Raw genomic sequence first — 14,880 nt, forward strand, 5'->3', positions numbered from 1 at the left:
CTACAAGGTGAATGAAGACTACTCAAGTTAAATAGCACAGGTCTTGTGTGCAGTCGACTTCTAAGGGAGCAGTCTCCTGCCAGAGAAAGGAGTTTCTTTTAGACAGGTAACCATCTATGACTTCTGATTTCACCTCTAACACCTCCTTCTTTGTGGCATCGAGCAAAGTGCCTTAACTTTTCCGCATCATGGAATTCTTTTTTTATGTCCGCAGAAGAGTGATGCAATATTCATCTCTCTATAAGAACAAATCCGATAATGTTTTTAGTTTCTAAAGGTTCCATTTCACATGTTAGCTGATGACATTTTTTTCTCTCCAGACTCCTGCTAGTAGACTTGAAGGCAAAAATGAATTGCCCAAATCCCTTGGGAGTATTTTCCACATGGACATGTAACATACTATATAACTTTCATTATCTGGCACTCCTTCCTTACAGTTAGTAACTATAGGAAGGAGGGGATTTTGTGGACTGTGAGTGGTTTAGATGGGCAATTCACTTTTCATGGGTTTTAGCTTTTGCTTTGAATATGTTGCGTAGGCACCTAAAGTTGTAACTAACTTAATACCATCAAAGGCAACATCTGATATTTCCAAACAAACAGAGCCCACAATATTACAACCCACAAGCAATCGAAGAATATGTCTTTCTTCGACAGCACTTCTAGGGGTCTTCATTGTCTTTAGTGGGCCAACACTTTTTTTTTTTTTTACTAACTCCATTGGTTCAAAGAGCTGGAGTAACCAGAAACACATCAAATTCAACAACACCCATGAGTTGTCATCATATACTGTTATCTCAAGATAGGGAGAAGAAAGTTAAAAAAACCATAATGCAGCAGTTATTCCTAACTTGCCCAAGGCAAATCAGTTTTTGGTGTGCATTTTTGTCCAGGCTTGTAGCTACCTGTGCAGGCTGAGATACATGCTTGTGGGAGGGTTCTCTGACTTCTTTCAAGGTGCATTGTACACTGAAAGAAAATCTCATCCTTTTCATATTAGACAGTTGCCCCCCACCCCTCCCAATGTTATGTGGAGAAGATTATTAGTATGGAACATAATGGCAACACCATCCTTCTAATGGGGAAAGAGTCTCATAGAGGATTATTTCCTAACAGCGACCTTACTTGTGGATTCAAAAGCAGAAGCTGTGAAACTCTGCCAGCTATGTTCTTTGTCGTCCTTGTGAATTATGCAGCTGGTAGAGTAAAGCTTTGATGTTGATTGGAATACTTGACTTTCCTGTACCTGTCTAATACCATGATTATACTTCTGTATTTGATCAAAACGAGGAATCTACATTAAAGAGCTACACCAAGTACCTCCTAGTTTGATTTAAAAAAAAAAATCACATGTTTTCCCAGGGCTGTAGCACTTAGGAATTAAGTCCCACTCCAAGTCCAAGTTTAGCTTTTGTCATAAGAACAACTGTAATGACCTATTTTACATAATATTTTAACAGATGGAAGTTTAGAATTTCTGTACAAAATTTCAACATAGCCGCAATCTTGCAGTAAAGAAATTATTAGCACTGCAATTAGGTACCTTTAATTGAATCCCTGACACTTACTTAATTCTAGCATCACTACAGACACACTATGAGAAGCAGTAAAATCAACTACGACACACCCCTCCTAGTTTCCCATTGGCTGGAAACTTGTTAGGCTTGATGGGTAGGCACTGTAGTCAGAGAAGATTTCAAAGCAAATAAATAGCAGGTCCTCCTAGCCAGTCAGAAATGGATTTCCACCTGTCTGAACCTCAGACTGGAGAGAGCCGCTTTTAAAAAAATCCAACAACTTGCCGTATGAGGAAACTACTGGAGAAAATATTCCCTCTCATACTTTATATTTCTTCTATGAAAAAGTGATTTTGGAAGACTTTCTAGGCCACCTTGCTTGAGGTGTCTTTTTCAGAAGAACCATGGCTTGCTGTGTGTTAGAAATCATTGGTCTAATATTCGGAGGTGTCAGCATGGTCGGGACTTTGGCAGCCACAGTTATGCCGCAGTGGAGAGTTTCTGCCCACATTGATAGCAACATTGTGGTGTTTGAGACCATCTGGGAAGGACTGTGGATGGACTGCGTCAGTCATCTGGGCATCAGGCTGCAGTGCAAATTCTACGACTCTGTCCTGGCTCTCCCCCCACCCTTGGAGGCATTCAGAGCCCTCATGTGCACTGCAGTGATCCTGTCAATCATTTCCTTTTTGATGGCCATTGTTGGTGTGAAATACACTCACAGGACCAAGGAGGATCCCCAGGGCATCAGTATCTTCATACTGGCAGCTGGAGTTGCCTTTCTCCTGACAGGCATCCTCGTTCTGATCCCTGTGTCCTGGACTGGAGGTAGCATCATTCACGACTTCTATGACCCAAAAGTCCCTATGCCACTGAAACGAGAACTCGGAGCTGCTCTCTATGTGGGCTGGGTGAGCACTGCACTTCTCATCGCTGCGGGAGTAATGTACTGTAGCTTCTGGTGCTGGGCTGATACATCCTCAAAACCCAGGTATCCATCGCTTTCCCGTCACAGATTGCACAAACCTGACTTTGCAGGAGGGCCGTCCCTAAGCGTGCATGCCTATGTGTAGTTGCTACATATGACCATTCTGCTTAGCATGTCGATATGTACTGATTGACTTCAGTGTCTAACTAATCTCTGAGTCTGTAATGGAGGAACAATTTTGTTCATTTGCTATTTACTATTGACATACATATCTGCTCCCTAACATGCTTACAGGAAATGTTATTACATGGGCATTATGTTAGAGCACAGTCAGAAGAAAAATCTCACCGTTTTATGGGAATGAAGAATGGCATGGGAACAGCAGCAGCCAGGAGTCTCTCAGAGAAGACGAACAGCATAGGGTTGGGCTGGAAGGAAGGCAGCTGCTGTGCAATAGCACCATTGCTCTCCCCTAAACCCATGATGTGCAAAGGGAGCAGTGCATTTTACTCTCAGGTAAAGTCTTCATAAGGACTGCTTTAGGACAGTGGTGAGAAGGATGGAGTTGGCAGCATGGCTGAAGCAGCTGCTGAATGAGTGGAGAAGCTGCCAGCAATCTAACTTCCAATATTGGCACACAAATGTTCATGCTCTCCCATCAGAGGCCTCTATGATTGGCTATGGATTTCACTGGTGCTTGTGGAGTTGATGTATCCTTCTTATCTCTTCTGCAGGGCACAGAATCCAGCTCATGGAATAATAAAATTTTTGATCACTTCACCAGGCTTTACCATGAATGTATTAGCTTTCTGTTGCTTGCTACCTCTCGTCTTTTATGGCTTCTCCTGTTCTATAGGCAGCATGTCCTCTTCTACAAAATTCAGGACAGACCATCTGTCTTTATGCACTTTAAAGCACCGTGCTAATGTAAAGTATAATTAAACAAGCCAGGCAATGTAAATGTGCAATCCCCACTTGCCCATTGGAGGATCAGGAGTTCCTGCCTACATCTTCCATCACACTCACAAAAGGCAAGCCCTGATGTTGTTCTGACTGTTTTGTGTTTGCAAGACTTATTTGAAAATGTAGACTGAGCAGCCTGATGCCTGTCTGTCCACTGTGCAGAATTCAACAGTATTTGCAGCTGTACATTATTTTTTTTCACAGCTGAAAACTTGGAACCTGCTTTTGACAGTGTCCATATCACAACATTGATAAATGACCAAAGAAGGTCCAGTTCAAAATATTTTTTCTGGTTCTTTACACAGTAGTAATGGATAGTACCATTTAATTGATAATTTCATGACACAGATACTCAGTTTGATCCTTTTCTGTGTCTGTGACTGATATCTGAAAAATAGGGTGTAATGACTTTTCGAGTTGAGCAGAGAAATGCCTTTGTATGTTCATTTGACTCTTCAATTTGAAGAAGAACATGGAAAGCTGCATTTAATTAAACAAGCCTTTTATTAACTTGACTTCAGATTAACCTAAATGAAACAGTGCCGTTGAACACAGATATTCATTACATGTATTAACTAATGTGCATTTACATTTAAGACAACCAGCTCAGATCTTTTAGTGGGAATTTTCTAGTCACCAGAAAACAGGTTTAATGTATCCTGCTCATCACTTGAGCAGTCAAATCAGCACTTATTAATTCCAGATGAGCCTTTAAGAGAATGTTTGTAAGTAGGTTTTCTAGTACTAAACCATGTATTTTTATGCTGTCTTATAGCTGCTGATGTCTGTCACAGCAGCTATCACTGGGTCAGACAGCTCATTTCAGTGGAGTCATTCTGTTGACTGTGATAATAATTTCTACTAGCCTGAGGACCTCCACCTATTAATTTATTGTATTTATATCCTGTAATACATACTTTGTTTAATAAGGAACTCTTTGGTGAGTAAGCCAGAACTGCACTTTTTGGATTCATTTAGATATGACATTTGTGATTAACAAAGCAGGGGATGAAGACATTTGCAATGCAAATTTGATACATATTTATATGTAGGTTATGGATTTAAATGATGACGTGTTCAGTGTAATGCAACTTTATGCAGATGTAAGTGCTTAAGAAGTAATTAAGCGCAGTTTTCTATAACATTAATTAAAGGATCCTGAATGCTTTCACTATCAGTGGGTTCATCTAGAAATCAAATTTGAAGTGGGTGTGCCATTTAGACTAGTAACTTTATTTTCAAAGAGTTGAAAGATAAAACTGCTTTATTTGAGCATTTAAAATTAATTTCAAAGAAAACCTAAGCTTTTTACATCTAACATTAACACCTGATGGCTGCATATTGCTCCATTTCTCTCTTTTACCAGTTGATCAAAAGATGAGCTCAAACAAAACCTCTAAGCTCGGACAACCTTGTGCTTGTGTGTGGGTTTGGAATCTGACCTTGATTCCAAGTGTAGAGCGAGGCTGGGCTGCTGTTCGGGTGTCTGGGGTTTTATTGACACAAATGGCAATTTCCGGTGATGTGATTTAGCACTTTAGACTCACCCAAATATGTTTAAGAGTCTGTGACACTAAAATTTCTGAATTTGATGCAGGAACAAATTTTCCATAGGTTGGTAATCTGCAAGAGGTGTAACACGGTGGTTGACCTTCTCCCTTTGAACAGAACAAAAATTGCTTTATTGCGGATTCTGGTGGGTAAAACCCCCTAAAGATGATTGCTAGGCATTTTACCTCTGTACGCGAGGAATGCATTTGGCTGAGTAAACTGTATGGGTGCATTTGCATCTGCTAAGGGAGACAGAATTTCTTCTTTCTTTTCCCCTATTCAAAACCTGTGATGCTCAGAACTGACTAGTTGGAAGCTGCAGTTTGGAGGTATGAGTAAGAAAAGGAAGTTTTAAGGGCTTTAATGAAAAACTGCAGTTGAGCTTTGAAAATAAACTGCTGCCATTCATGAGTTTTCTGAGGGTAATAGGAAGAGCTTGGCTTGAGGGGAATGATGGAGGAGCTTGCACAGGTCTCTAGTGCCCAAGTCTGCACCTTCTACCCTCCATCTGCTGCTCTAGGAGAGCTCCTGCCCTTTCCAGGTTATATCCAGCCAGACCCAGTCTCAGGTAACCCCAAGTGTCTAAGACGACTCTCGGAGCTTATTTAGATGGCCGAACATGTCCTTCCTGAGTGAGACAGGTGAGGAGAGGATGCTCAGGAACATGTGTAATGCAGCAAAGACATTTAGGGGAAGGGCCACCTCTTCACTCCAGGGTGCAGGAGGGTCATGGAAACAAAGTATTGGTTACACACTACGTGATGGAGGACCAAGAGGAAGCATGCTGTGAATAATCGCTATTGAGTTGACTTTTCTCTCAGAAGAAAAGGCCTGACATGTGGGTGTCATTTGTTGTGGATGGGCCAGGGATTACTAAAATGTTGTGTCAGGTTTTCATGTGCTGGAGCTCTGCTTTCATTGAGGAGTGGAGGCGGTAAACTTGCTTTAGTGATGCTATGTTCACATTCTTCTAGGCACAACTGTCAGAAACTTCGGGCCTGCTGTATTTGTTAATAACAGCTGATTAAATATTGTGGTTAAATATCTAGTTTAATATCCTGATGCTATCATATACTTTAATATTTTGTGACTGCAGGAGAAAATGTCTTTGTAAATAAATGTGAATAGCTGAGATTTTGCTATGCATTTGAAATAAATGTATGAACCCTTCAGGTTTTTTTTTTACCATTGTATCATTGTTTCTTTTTTATATTAAAGTGAATGAATATATTTCCCCATTGCCAGGGAAAGACAGCGTCAGTATTTTTATAATGTCCTTTTCTGATTCAGTCTTGGTTTTTACATCATGCTTTGGGTTTTGCTAGATAAGAAACAAAGTGGCTCTGATTCCTTAGGAAACAAAATACACAAAACTGATTTAGTGCTGACTTCTTATAAGAAGTTTCCTGAAGAAAATTGATATTTCAAAAGCTGGTTGCGAAATGTATATTTATCTCTGAGATGAAAAGAAAAGATTCTGGAGCAAATAATCCACCACTAAGATGCAGCCTAGGGAATATATTTATGGTAAAAATGACGGCTTAGCAAAACATTTCATTATAACAGAAAGGTGAATCAGACATATTTTGAGACAAATAAATGCATGCAGTCGTTGGTCCTGATATGCAGAGACAAAGCTCTGTGTGAGGGACATTGAGACTAGACGAGTTTATGTTAAAAATGTTACAACTCTCCTGAAAATCAGTGTGAAGACTCACAAAGTCAGAAATGGGAGCTTGATTGTGTCCTTCTGATTGACTGTAACCACCCTTTTGAAAAAGGCTCAAGAGGTCTTTTCAGGGGAGTCCTACGTCATCTTTGAAAACTGGGACAGAGCTGACCCACCAAATAAACAATTCCTTTCTTTTGTATCTGGTATGGAAATGCCTCTGACTTACACACTTTGCTTTCCTGATATGAGTCTCAGAGTCCGAGTAAGACTAACCTGGCATTTTAGGACTACTTTAAGAAACAAAGAGCAAAAAAACCCAAGAAATGCCATGATAAGGGTAGGACATTTTCAGCTGAAAAGGTCTGTGTCAGTGCTTCTTACGCTCAATTGCCACTCGCAGAAAATGTTTCAGCTGTCAATGAGGACAAACAAAAAACTATTCAAAAAACCCAAAGATTTTTAGCAACATCAAGGAACAGAACTGGCTAGGGAAAGGGTTGTGACAGCAGTATTAACAAGCCATGTACACCTGCAGAGTCAGCATCAGATAGTTTGTTCAATTCCAGGGATCAGAATGGATTGAAGCTGGTGTGTACTCAGTGACAATATAACTGATTGCATCCTTTTTAAAATAATTAAGGGAAAAAGAGAAAATACTGTATTGAACTCAGCTGGTTTTGTACCAGAAGAAAAGCAGAACACAAAAGGTTACCTGAGATTCTCATCCCTACACTTCTAGCCCTTTAAAAATGAAAGTGTGAGCTAATTTTACCATTAGGCTTTTTATTCTTTTATCTAGCCATTTGCCTGTGCCTACAAAAAGGCTTGTCACTTGAATGTGTTATCACCTGAACAGCTTGAAATTTTGAGGTGTTTTAGAAAAGTAAACTTTACTGTGCTTTTACTTTCTGTTACCAGCCAGTTCAAGTAGTGAGCTCAACGGCGTGCGTGTGCTGATGCAGAGACTCTGTATCAAAGTGACACTGCTCTTCAAAGCGCCTCCTTCATGTTGGCCCTGCAAACCAGAACAAATCTTGCTGGTAAGATGAGTTTTAAGAAGTGTCATTTTAATCAAGGATTCTGGATCCGTCTGTTATCCAGGAGTGCTCACCGCTCGAGTTGTAATGATTGCTGCAGTGACAAGGGAAGCAAAGCTAGAGAATCTGGATGCAGCTCTCTGGTCTGAGGAGGGAACCGACAGAATTGTCCCAAGATGTTTGAACTGGTTATCGTTCATCCTAATGCATGTACACTTCCCTTGCCCCAATAATTTCCAAGCAAGCAGTACCTGTGTATCAATCACTAGAGATGAATTTATCATGCAGTTTCCTTCAGCATTCCCTTTTTATTTATTTAAACATCACTCTTCACCTAAACAGCAACAAAAAAAAGAGCTCACAGCGATTTAATTGACAAATCCAATACCTCTGTGCAAAAAAGACGCTTCAAAAATAGAAAGCACAAACCCATCAAGTTCTGTTCCCTGCATCAGCATCAGTCAAACTGAATAATACATTAAGCTTGCTAAATCTCTGTTGCCCACTTCTGCTATGGACCTTAATCTGTGGTCTTTGTCTCAGTTACCATGAAGTAGTCCCTGATTGCGAAATGACAAAGATCATAAGTACATTAACGTTTCAGCTTCTGTCTGATGGATGAGTGACTGACAGAATGATAAGCAATGTTTATTCATTCAGAGTTTCCACTGTAATGCCAGATGGTGCTGGGAGATAGAAAGTAATCTCTAGACCCCAACAAACATTGCCTCACATATTGTCACATTCATTCTGAATTTAGCAAAAATTTGCAACATAAACTCCACGTGTTGAAGAAAAGTGTATTGTTAACGAAGTACTTTTTGTGAGGCCAAGTTTCACAGGTCAGCCTGAGTCCTGGTCTCTCACTGGCACATCCAAAATGCTGTCCGCAAGCTCTTCTTACACCAGCCTGCTGGTTGCTGCAGCCACGCAAGGGTCGATGCGGGGAAGGCCAGCGCTGGTGCTAGAGCTCCTGCCTGCAGCCCCAAGACAGAGGATGCATGATGGTAGACTGCCTTTGCAGGGCTCTAAAGGAAGAGCACACTCCTTCCCTCATCTGAATGTGCCCTTGTAGTGGGTTGACCTTGCTGGCTGCCAGATACCCACCCAGATGCTCTCTCACTCCCCCTCCGCACGCTCTTCCCCTGCTCCAGCGCGGTCTCTCCAGGGGCTGCAGGGGATCCCTGCTGGAGCACCTCCTCCCCCCCTCCTCCTCTGCCCTCGGGGCTCGCAGGGCTGTTTCTCACACTTTTCTCCTCACCCCTTGGTGCTGGGCAGCGTTTTGCCCTTCCTTACCCAGGCTTTCCCTGAGGCGCTGCCATCGTGGCTGCAGGGCTCAGCCGTGCCCTGCGGTGGGTGGGTTGGAGCCGGCTGGAACCGGCTGTGTCCGGCACGGGGCAGCCCCGGCCTCTCCTCACAGCGGCTGCCCTGCAGCCCCTGCCAGCGCCGGGGCACCTACAGCCAGTACAGCCCCACTGAAAGTGTCTTCCTACGGTGCAGCGGTGATGGGTGACTGAGGGGCCATCAAGGTGGTGTGGTGGCCTCCCTCCCCACCAGACCTCATCCCACAGCCCTCAGGGAGGCGAGCCAGTCTGGGCCGGTGATGGTGACTGGGGCTGGCCACAGGCTGGCCATCACCAGGTGCCACTGCGGGCCCCAGGCCTGGCTGGGACAGCAGCCCCAAGGGTGAGTGCAGCATTGGAAGGGGACAAGGCTGCAGCCTGGTTGTGTGTTGGCACCATGTCAGAGCTGGCCTTCAGCACTAGCAGCCAGACCCTGAGGGGAGTGGAAGAGGTTGCAGAGCCTCTTGGTGCACTGTCCTGTTGTTTCCCATCTGCCACGGCCTAACCCAGGTGCCTTGTGTTCAGGCCTGAAGACCTCCTGGAGTCCTCCCGCCCTCCAGCTTGGTCACAGTGGGCCAGGAAGGGAGTAGTGAGTGTGACCAAGAGGGGTGCTGCTCTGCACAGAGCCGGGTGGAAAGCTCTAATGAGATGACCAGCTCATGCCATGAATACACACAGCTGCCTCTCACACTCTGTCCCCTCTATAGCAGAGGGACTGCACAGGTTTCCAGATGTCTGTGCTGCTGCACTGGGATGTGCCTTCTCTCCACCAGTGTTTGCCTCCACTTCCCAAGTCTATTTTTGTGCATGTCTCTTCAAGCAGGAAAATGCAGTGATTATCAAAGTAATTATTAAGAAATGGAGTTTGTGGAGTAAGAGATTTGTCTTGCTGAGGGATGTGTACAACATGGTGAAGTGTTGGTTAACACAGGCAACAAAAGGCACTGACCTGTCTCTGAGCAGAGCACCCGTGACTTCCTCTCCCTGGGCTCACTGCACCCATTACCTGGTTGTATGCCACCCAAAAAGCTGTTTGACATCCCAGAGTTTGGAAACACTCAACTGCCAAGAGCTAATTACATGCTAATCTTACTTTGAGTGGTGCCCATGACAAATTATCCTTGAAGAGAGACTTGAGCATTCCTGCGTAATGCACTGTTCATAAACCCATGACTCAGCTGGCCTGGTGGTACCAGCACATCATTTCAGACCGATACCATTTCACATGGAGAGCTAAAACACCCTTAAAACCTTTCATGGTGAAATAATGGTATAGGGGTGCGAGACTTCAGAGATAAATGTTCAGGTTGTTTTAGTACACTTATGAGTCAGGTGTGAGGGTAAAGTTCAAAATTTATTGAAGCCAATGGAAAGGTTCTTGTTTTGACCAATAGACCTTTTAAGCATCAGACATGTCAGCATCAGTTATAGTTATTTGGGATCAGCTGTCAGTGGTCCTGGAGATGCTTGTTCACTTGCTCAAGAGTTTTGTATGAGGATGGTTTACACCCTGCAAGTGCCTGCTGAAATTTGGTATTGGGTGTTCTTTCTCCTTTGGCATTTCTGGAACAACTGCCCCCCAACTCCTCATGTATGCACACGCGCACACACACACAGACAGTCACAGAGACATGATGGACAAGTACACTGAAATTATTTTCCATCATTCAAAAGGTGTTTCCAGATTACACAATCTGTTATATCATTGGTAGAATAAATGTTGCTAAACACAGAGATTTTCCAAAGATTAGAAGGACATAATTAAGTATAGTTTACTCACTATGTATTTACTTCCCTAATTAGCAGCTGAAAATTCACCCCTCCCTTTAAGATACATTTTGGGATTTTTTTTAATTATGTTGTCCTGTCAGCAGGGGAGTTAATGAATCCAGGTTTCATCCAGGTTGGCTTACTATTCCCCTCATGGCAGCTTGTGCTAAGGGGCAGCTGGGCACATGCAGTGCAAGCTTCCAGACATCTTCTCCAGTAGGTAAGAGCCATGGATGTGGGGCTGGGCATAGCCACCCCCTGCCAGAGATCTGCTGCCCAGGCCACTTGCCTCTCCCCCCATAGTCGCTTTTTTTTTTTTCTGACTGTCTTTAAACATTTCCCCTGAAATCTGTAGTAACTAATTTGTCCTTGAGGCTTTGATCCCTGTGTCAAAAAGGCTTGAAATTTGCTGACAGGTATTAGAGTTACTGGGGGAGCTGGACAGACAGACAGAATAACTGCAGAAGACTAATTTTCATGAGAAGAAGAGTTGAGAATGTGTTTTTAATGAGGTCTGACTACCATATTTTCCTATGTTATTTATGTGCTAGAATACGTTGTTCCTAGCACTTCTATGAGAATTACCCTAGTTAGTTAACTTCAACCACCAAACCAGCAGACAACAAAAGATAATCTTTTTCACAGAATCTTAGATTAGTAATGGTTATTCGTGTGGTCTTTTCCTTCTCTAAATGATTTAAGAAGAATAGATTCTTTTTTAATGCCAGAGTATTGTAGAAATCTTTCCAACAATGTGATGTAAAACTTTTACATCTAGGCTTTTTTATCTTCCCATCACTTTTTAAATAATATGTCAGTGCATTTATTATTGAACTTTCATTTTACATTGTATGCCTGTGAGTGTATGCAGTTGGTTGCATAAAAAGTTATCAGTTGGCATCAGCAGAATAAAGTAGTGATGTCTACATGTTGGAGTAATGTCATGTTTTTGACTATGCAGCTTGCTTTACTAGCAGAGCATTGCTGCTCCAGGAAATCAATGCAATAACACTCTAAAAATTATTACTAATATTCTATATTGAGAAGGAAATACAGAAATAGAAATGGCCAGTTTTTTTTTTTAATTGGGCATGATTTCTTCAGGTGAGGAAAAAATCATACCTTGAAGAAAGCCATGAAGCCAATGATTTATGTAAGACTAGGTGACCTATTAGTACCATCAAAGAAGAAAGAAAATAGAAAGATCAAATTATTAGCTGGATTAATAACTAAAACTTCGGTTGGGCTAAAAACTGTTTAATAACATGATTTTAGAACAGCTGAAATACTGGGTTTGTACTGCTCTAGAATGTTTACTTTTTTTCCCTGATTCTGTACAAAATGATTAATTGATCTTTAATTAAAGGAGAAGGTAAGATGACCCAGGGGAAAGGCAGAAAAGCCAATCTCTTTTAAATATTCATAACATTCTACAAAATAGTCAAACTATGAGAAGCTCTTACCCTTTATAACAGATAACTATTAAATTTTACTAGGACATAGTTGTTTTATTTTTCAAGCTAATTACAAGAACAGGGACCATATGTGTAGTTGAATGAATTCAAATTGCTATTTATTTTTTCAGAAGCATGTTTAGCAGTAGCAATAATGCAATTGCTAGCCACAGGAAGTGTATTGAGGTCTAAATCAATCAATCAATCTTAATAAAGACTGAAAACAAAATTTAACTTTCAATATACTGGAGTTCTTGTTATAAAAGATGAATTTCCTGCCCCTTTTTAGCTAAAACCCCACATCCATGTTTTATTTGGACATTTGAACATTTATTTTCATATTTACTATGAGCATTAAGGTTTACTATATCTTGTCTTTCTGTCATCAAATCATAAATCTTAGGTCCCCCAAATTCCCAGTGCAACTATTTATTCAGGAAAACCAAGTATTCTTATATTACGCTGCACTTCTATTTTGTGACAGACTGGGTGATCAGATTATTTGCACAGAACAATTTATTTCTCCAAAGCATATTCTAACAGAAGTATTGGAGGGTGCCTTAGACTTTACTGAAATCTGTACATAAAAATAAAAGCAGAGTTTGAAGGTAGGATATGGGATATGGATAGAAGCAATAATTATGCATGGGTAAGGACAGAGAAAGGCAAAAACCTATTTTAAAAGGATAATGACTGAGCAAGGGGAAGGTGGAAGGTTTTGAGAGCACAGAAAAACAACACTGGTGGCATTTGGAACACTGTAATAAGAATTACAGTACTTGCACTTGAAATGTCAACACATACATAGTGCTTTCTAGCAAATAGCAGCCAGACTTCAGAAACGCTGCAAGCACCTAAATGAGAAGAGTCTGTGCTGGGAAACATGACCATCCAGACCGTACCAGAAGTACAGGGTGAGACGACTAGAAATTACTGCTTAGACATTGCTTTGTGTCTTTAAATCACTTTCTGTGTATTATGTGAAGTAATTTCTGTGTTTTCTGTGAGACCAGGAATATACGTGATTCCGGTTTTGTAGATGGAGAAAATTTTAAGGTCCTGGTTATGCAATGCACACAAGCACATGCTTGCCTTTGCTAACTTCTTGCGTGCCTGACTAAACTGACGCCCGGGTGATTTCTTAGGTTTCAGCAGCTGGGAAGCATAACAGTGTTAGCACTTCCAGGGCCAGATTCCTCACATGCACCCTGTCAGCTCCATCAGCCCCGTGAAGCCTGGCCATTATGTACCATGCAGAGGATGAGGCTAAGAAATACCTAGTTCTCAGCTATAAGACCAGACCACTCTGCTATGCCCATAACAGGTAACTAGTAAGAATAAACAGTATCAAAAACAAAGGTGTGAGAAGAGATAAACTATTTCCAACAAGGACATTAGTTAACAGGATCTAACAAAGGTTTTGTAGGAAGCTGATGGGCCGGAGGAAATTGTGCAGCAGAGAAGTGGCTCACAAAAGAATGAATGATTTAAAACATGTGTGTGTCTGCCTGGGATTTAAACACATATACAGATCAGTGATGGCTGTAGGACCTCATTGAAAACTCAGTGAAGCCAATACACTCCAATAATATCTGTGGGTGCTGCACAGAGCCTTCATGTTTCTCATGGGACTTTATGGGCTCTGTCAGTGTTGAAAAGCCTTCATCAACGTTTTGTGTTTTACATCTTGACCAGCTGCCAATTCCTGATGGAGCTACATGTAAGTACATGTGAGGGAATGATATAACTACCTACACCAGCAGCTTCCTGTCGGTGACTTTATCAAATGCTTTTGAAAGGCAGAAATAAATCATAAAGGATTGCCTTTCCCTTACATCTGTATTAGCTCAAAGAATTCTAATAAACCGGGAAGGGTGGGCGTACGTTCACAGTGTCACACAGGTTTGTCTCTGCCAGAGAACATTCTTGTTAAATAATGCAGTGATGAAGCAACAGTTTAAGAATATAGATGGAGAGATAAATAGATGTTTTGTGACTCTCACCTTAATTACCTATTCATCAAGTATAACTGATCATGCGGAAAAGCCACCTGGCTTGCACTATTCTGGATGAAGGAACACCGACTAATCTCCAGTCTTCGGGACTGATAGCTCTTTTTAGTAACAGATTAAGTATTTCTGTTAATATTCCTGCTCTTTCATTCTTAATTTGCCACAGAGAACTTAGATGAAATCTCTGGTCCTGGTAACTTGTTGCAGTGTAAATGTTCACTTCTGCTTCATGTCTTTTCCAAGAGCTCTCTGTCTCTGACAGTGCCTTATCCATACTGCTGGCCAACTGTAACTCTGAGGCAGGTATCTCCCCTATTTGTTCTTCAGTAAGTCATTTACCTTTTGGAAGGCTTTGGTTCTCCTTGAATTGGGTTGTTTATTTGCTGGTACTGAGCTCTTTCATAGCTTTTCAACTTCTGAGGTGGATAAAGATCTCAATATTATAGGTTTAGTGGCCTTCTGTGTATCCATTTTATCTTTTATATCTGCTTTGGTACAGTGTCTCAAATGGACAGCACATACTAACTGTCTATCTAGTCTCTCTTTCTCTAAAGCCCTGAAACGACACAAACTAATTCACTCTTCCTGTGGTATTATGCTATACACTGAAACTTGACTGACAATAATATTCTT

At 41.6% G+C, this 14,880-nt stretch overlaps 1 protein-coding gene across 1 annotated transcript; it reads left to right on the forward strand.

The window, feature by feature from the left end:
* The first annotated feature begins 1,921 nt into the window (after positions 1 to 1,921).
* LOC104254191 (claudin-8-like) lies at positions 1,922 to 2,590 on the forward strand. The gene has a single exon (XM_009807876.2). It carries the CDS (start codon positions 1,922 to 1,924, stop codon positions 2,588 to 2,590), a length of 669 nt encoding a protein of 222 aa, XP_009806178.1.
* Positions 2,591 to 14,880: the final 12,290 nt, after the last annotated feature.

The sequence above is a fragment of the Gavia stellata genome, chromosome 1 (genome assembly GCF_030936135.1).
Source record: "Gavia stellata isolate bGavSte3 chromosome 1, bGavSte3.hap2, whole genome shotgun sequence".
Classification (NCBI taxonomy): domain Eukaryota; kingdom Metazoa; phylum Chordata; class Aves; order Gaviiformes; family Gaviidae; genus Gavia; species Gavia stellata.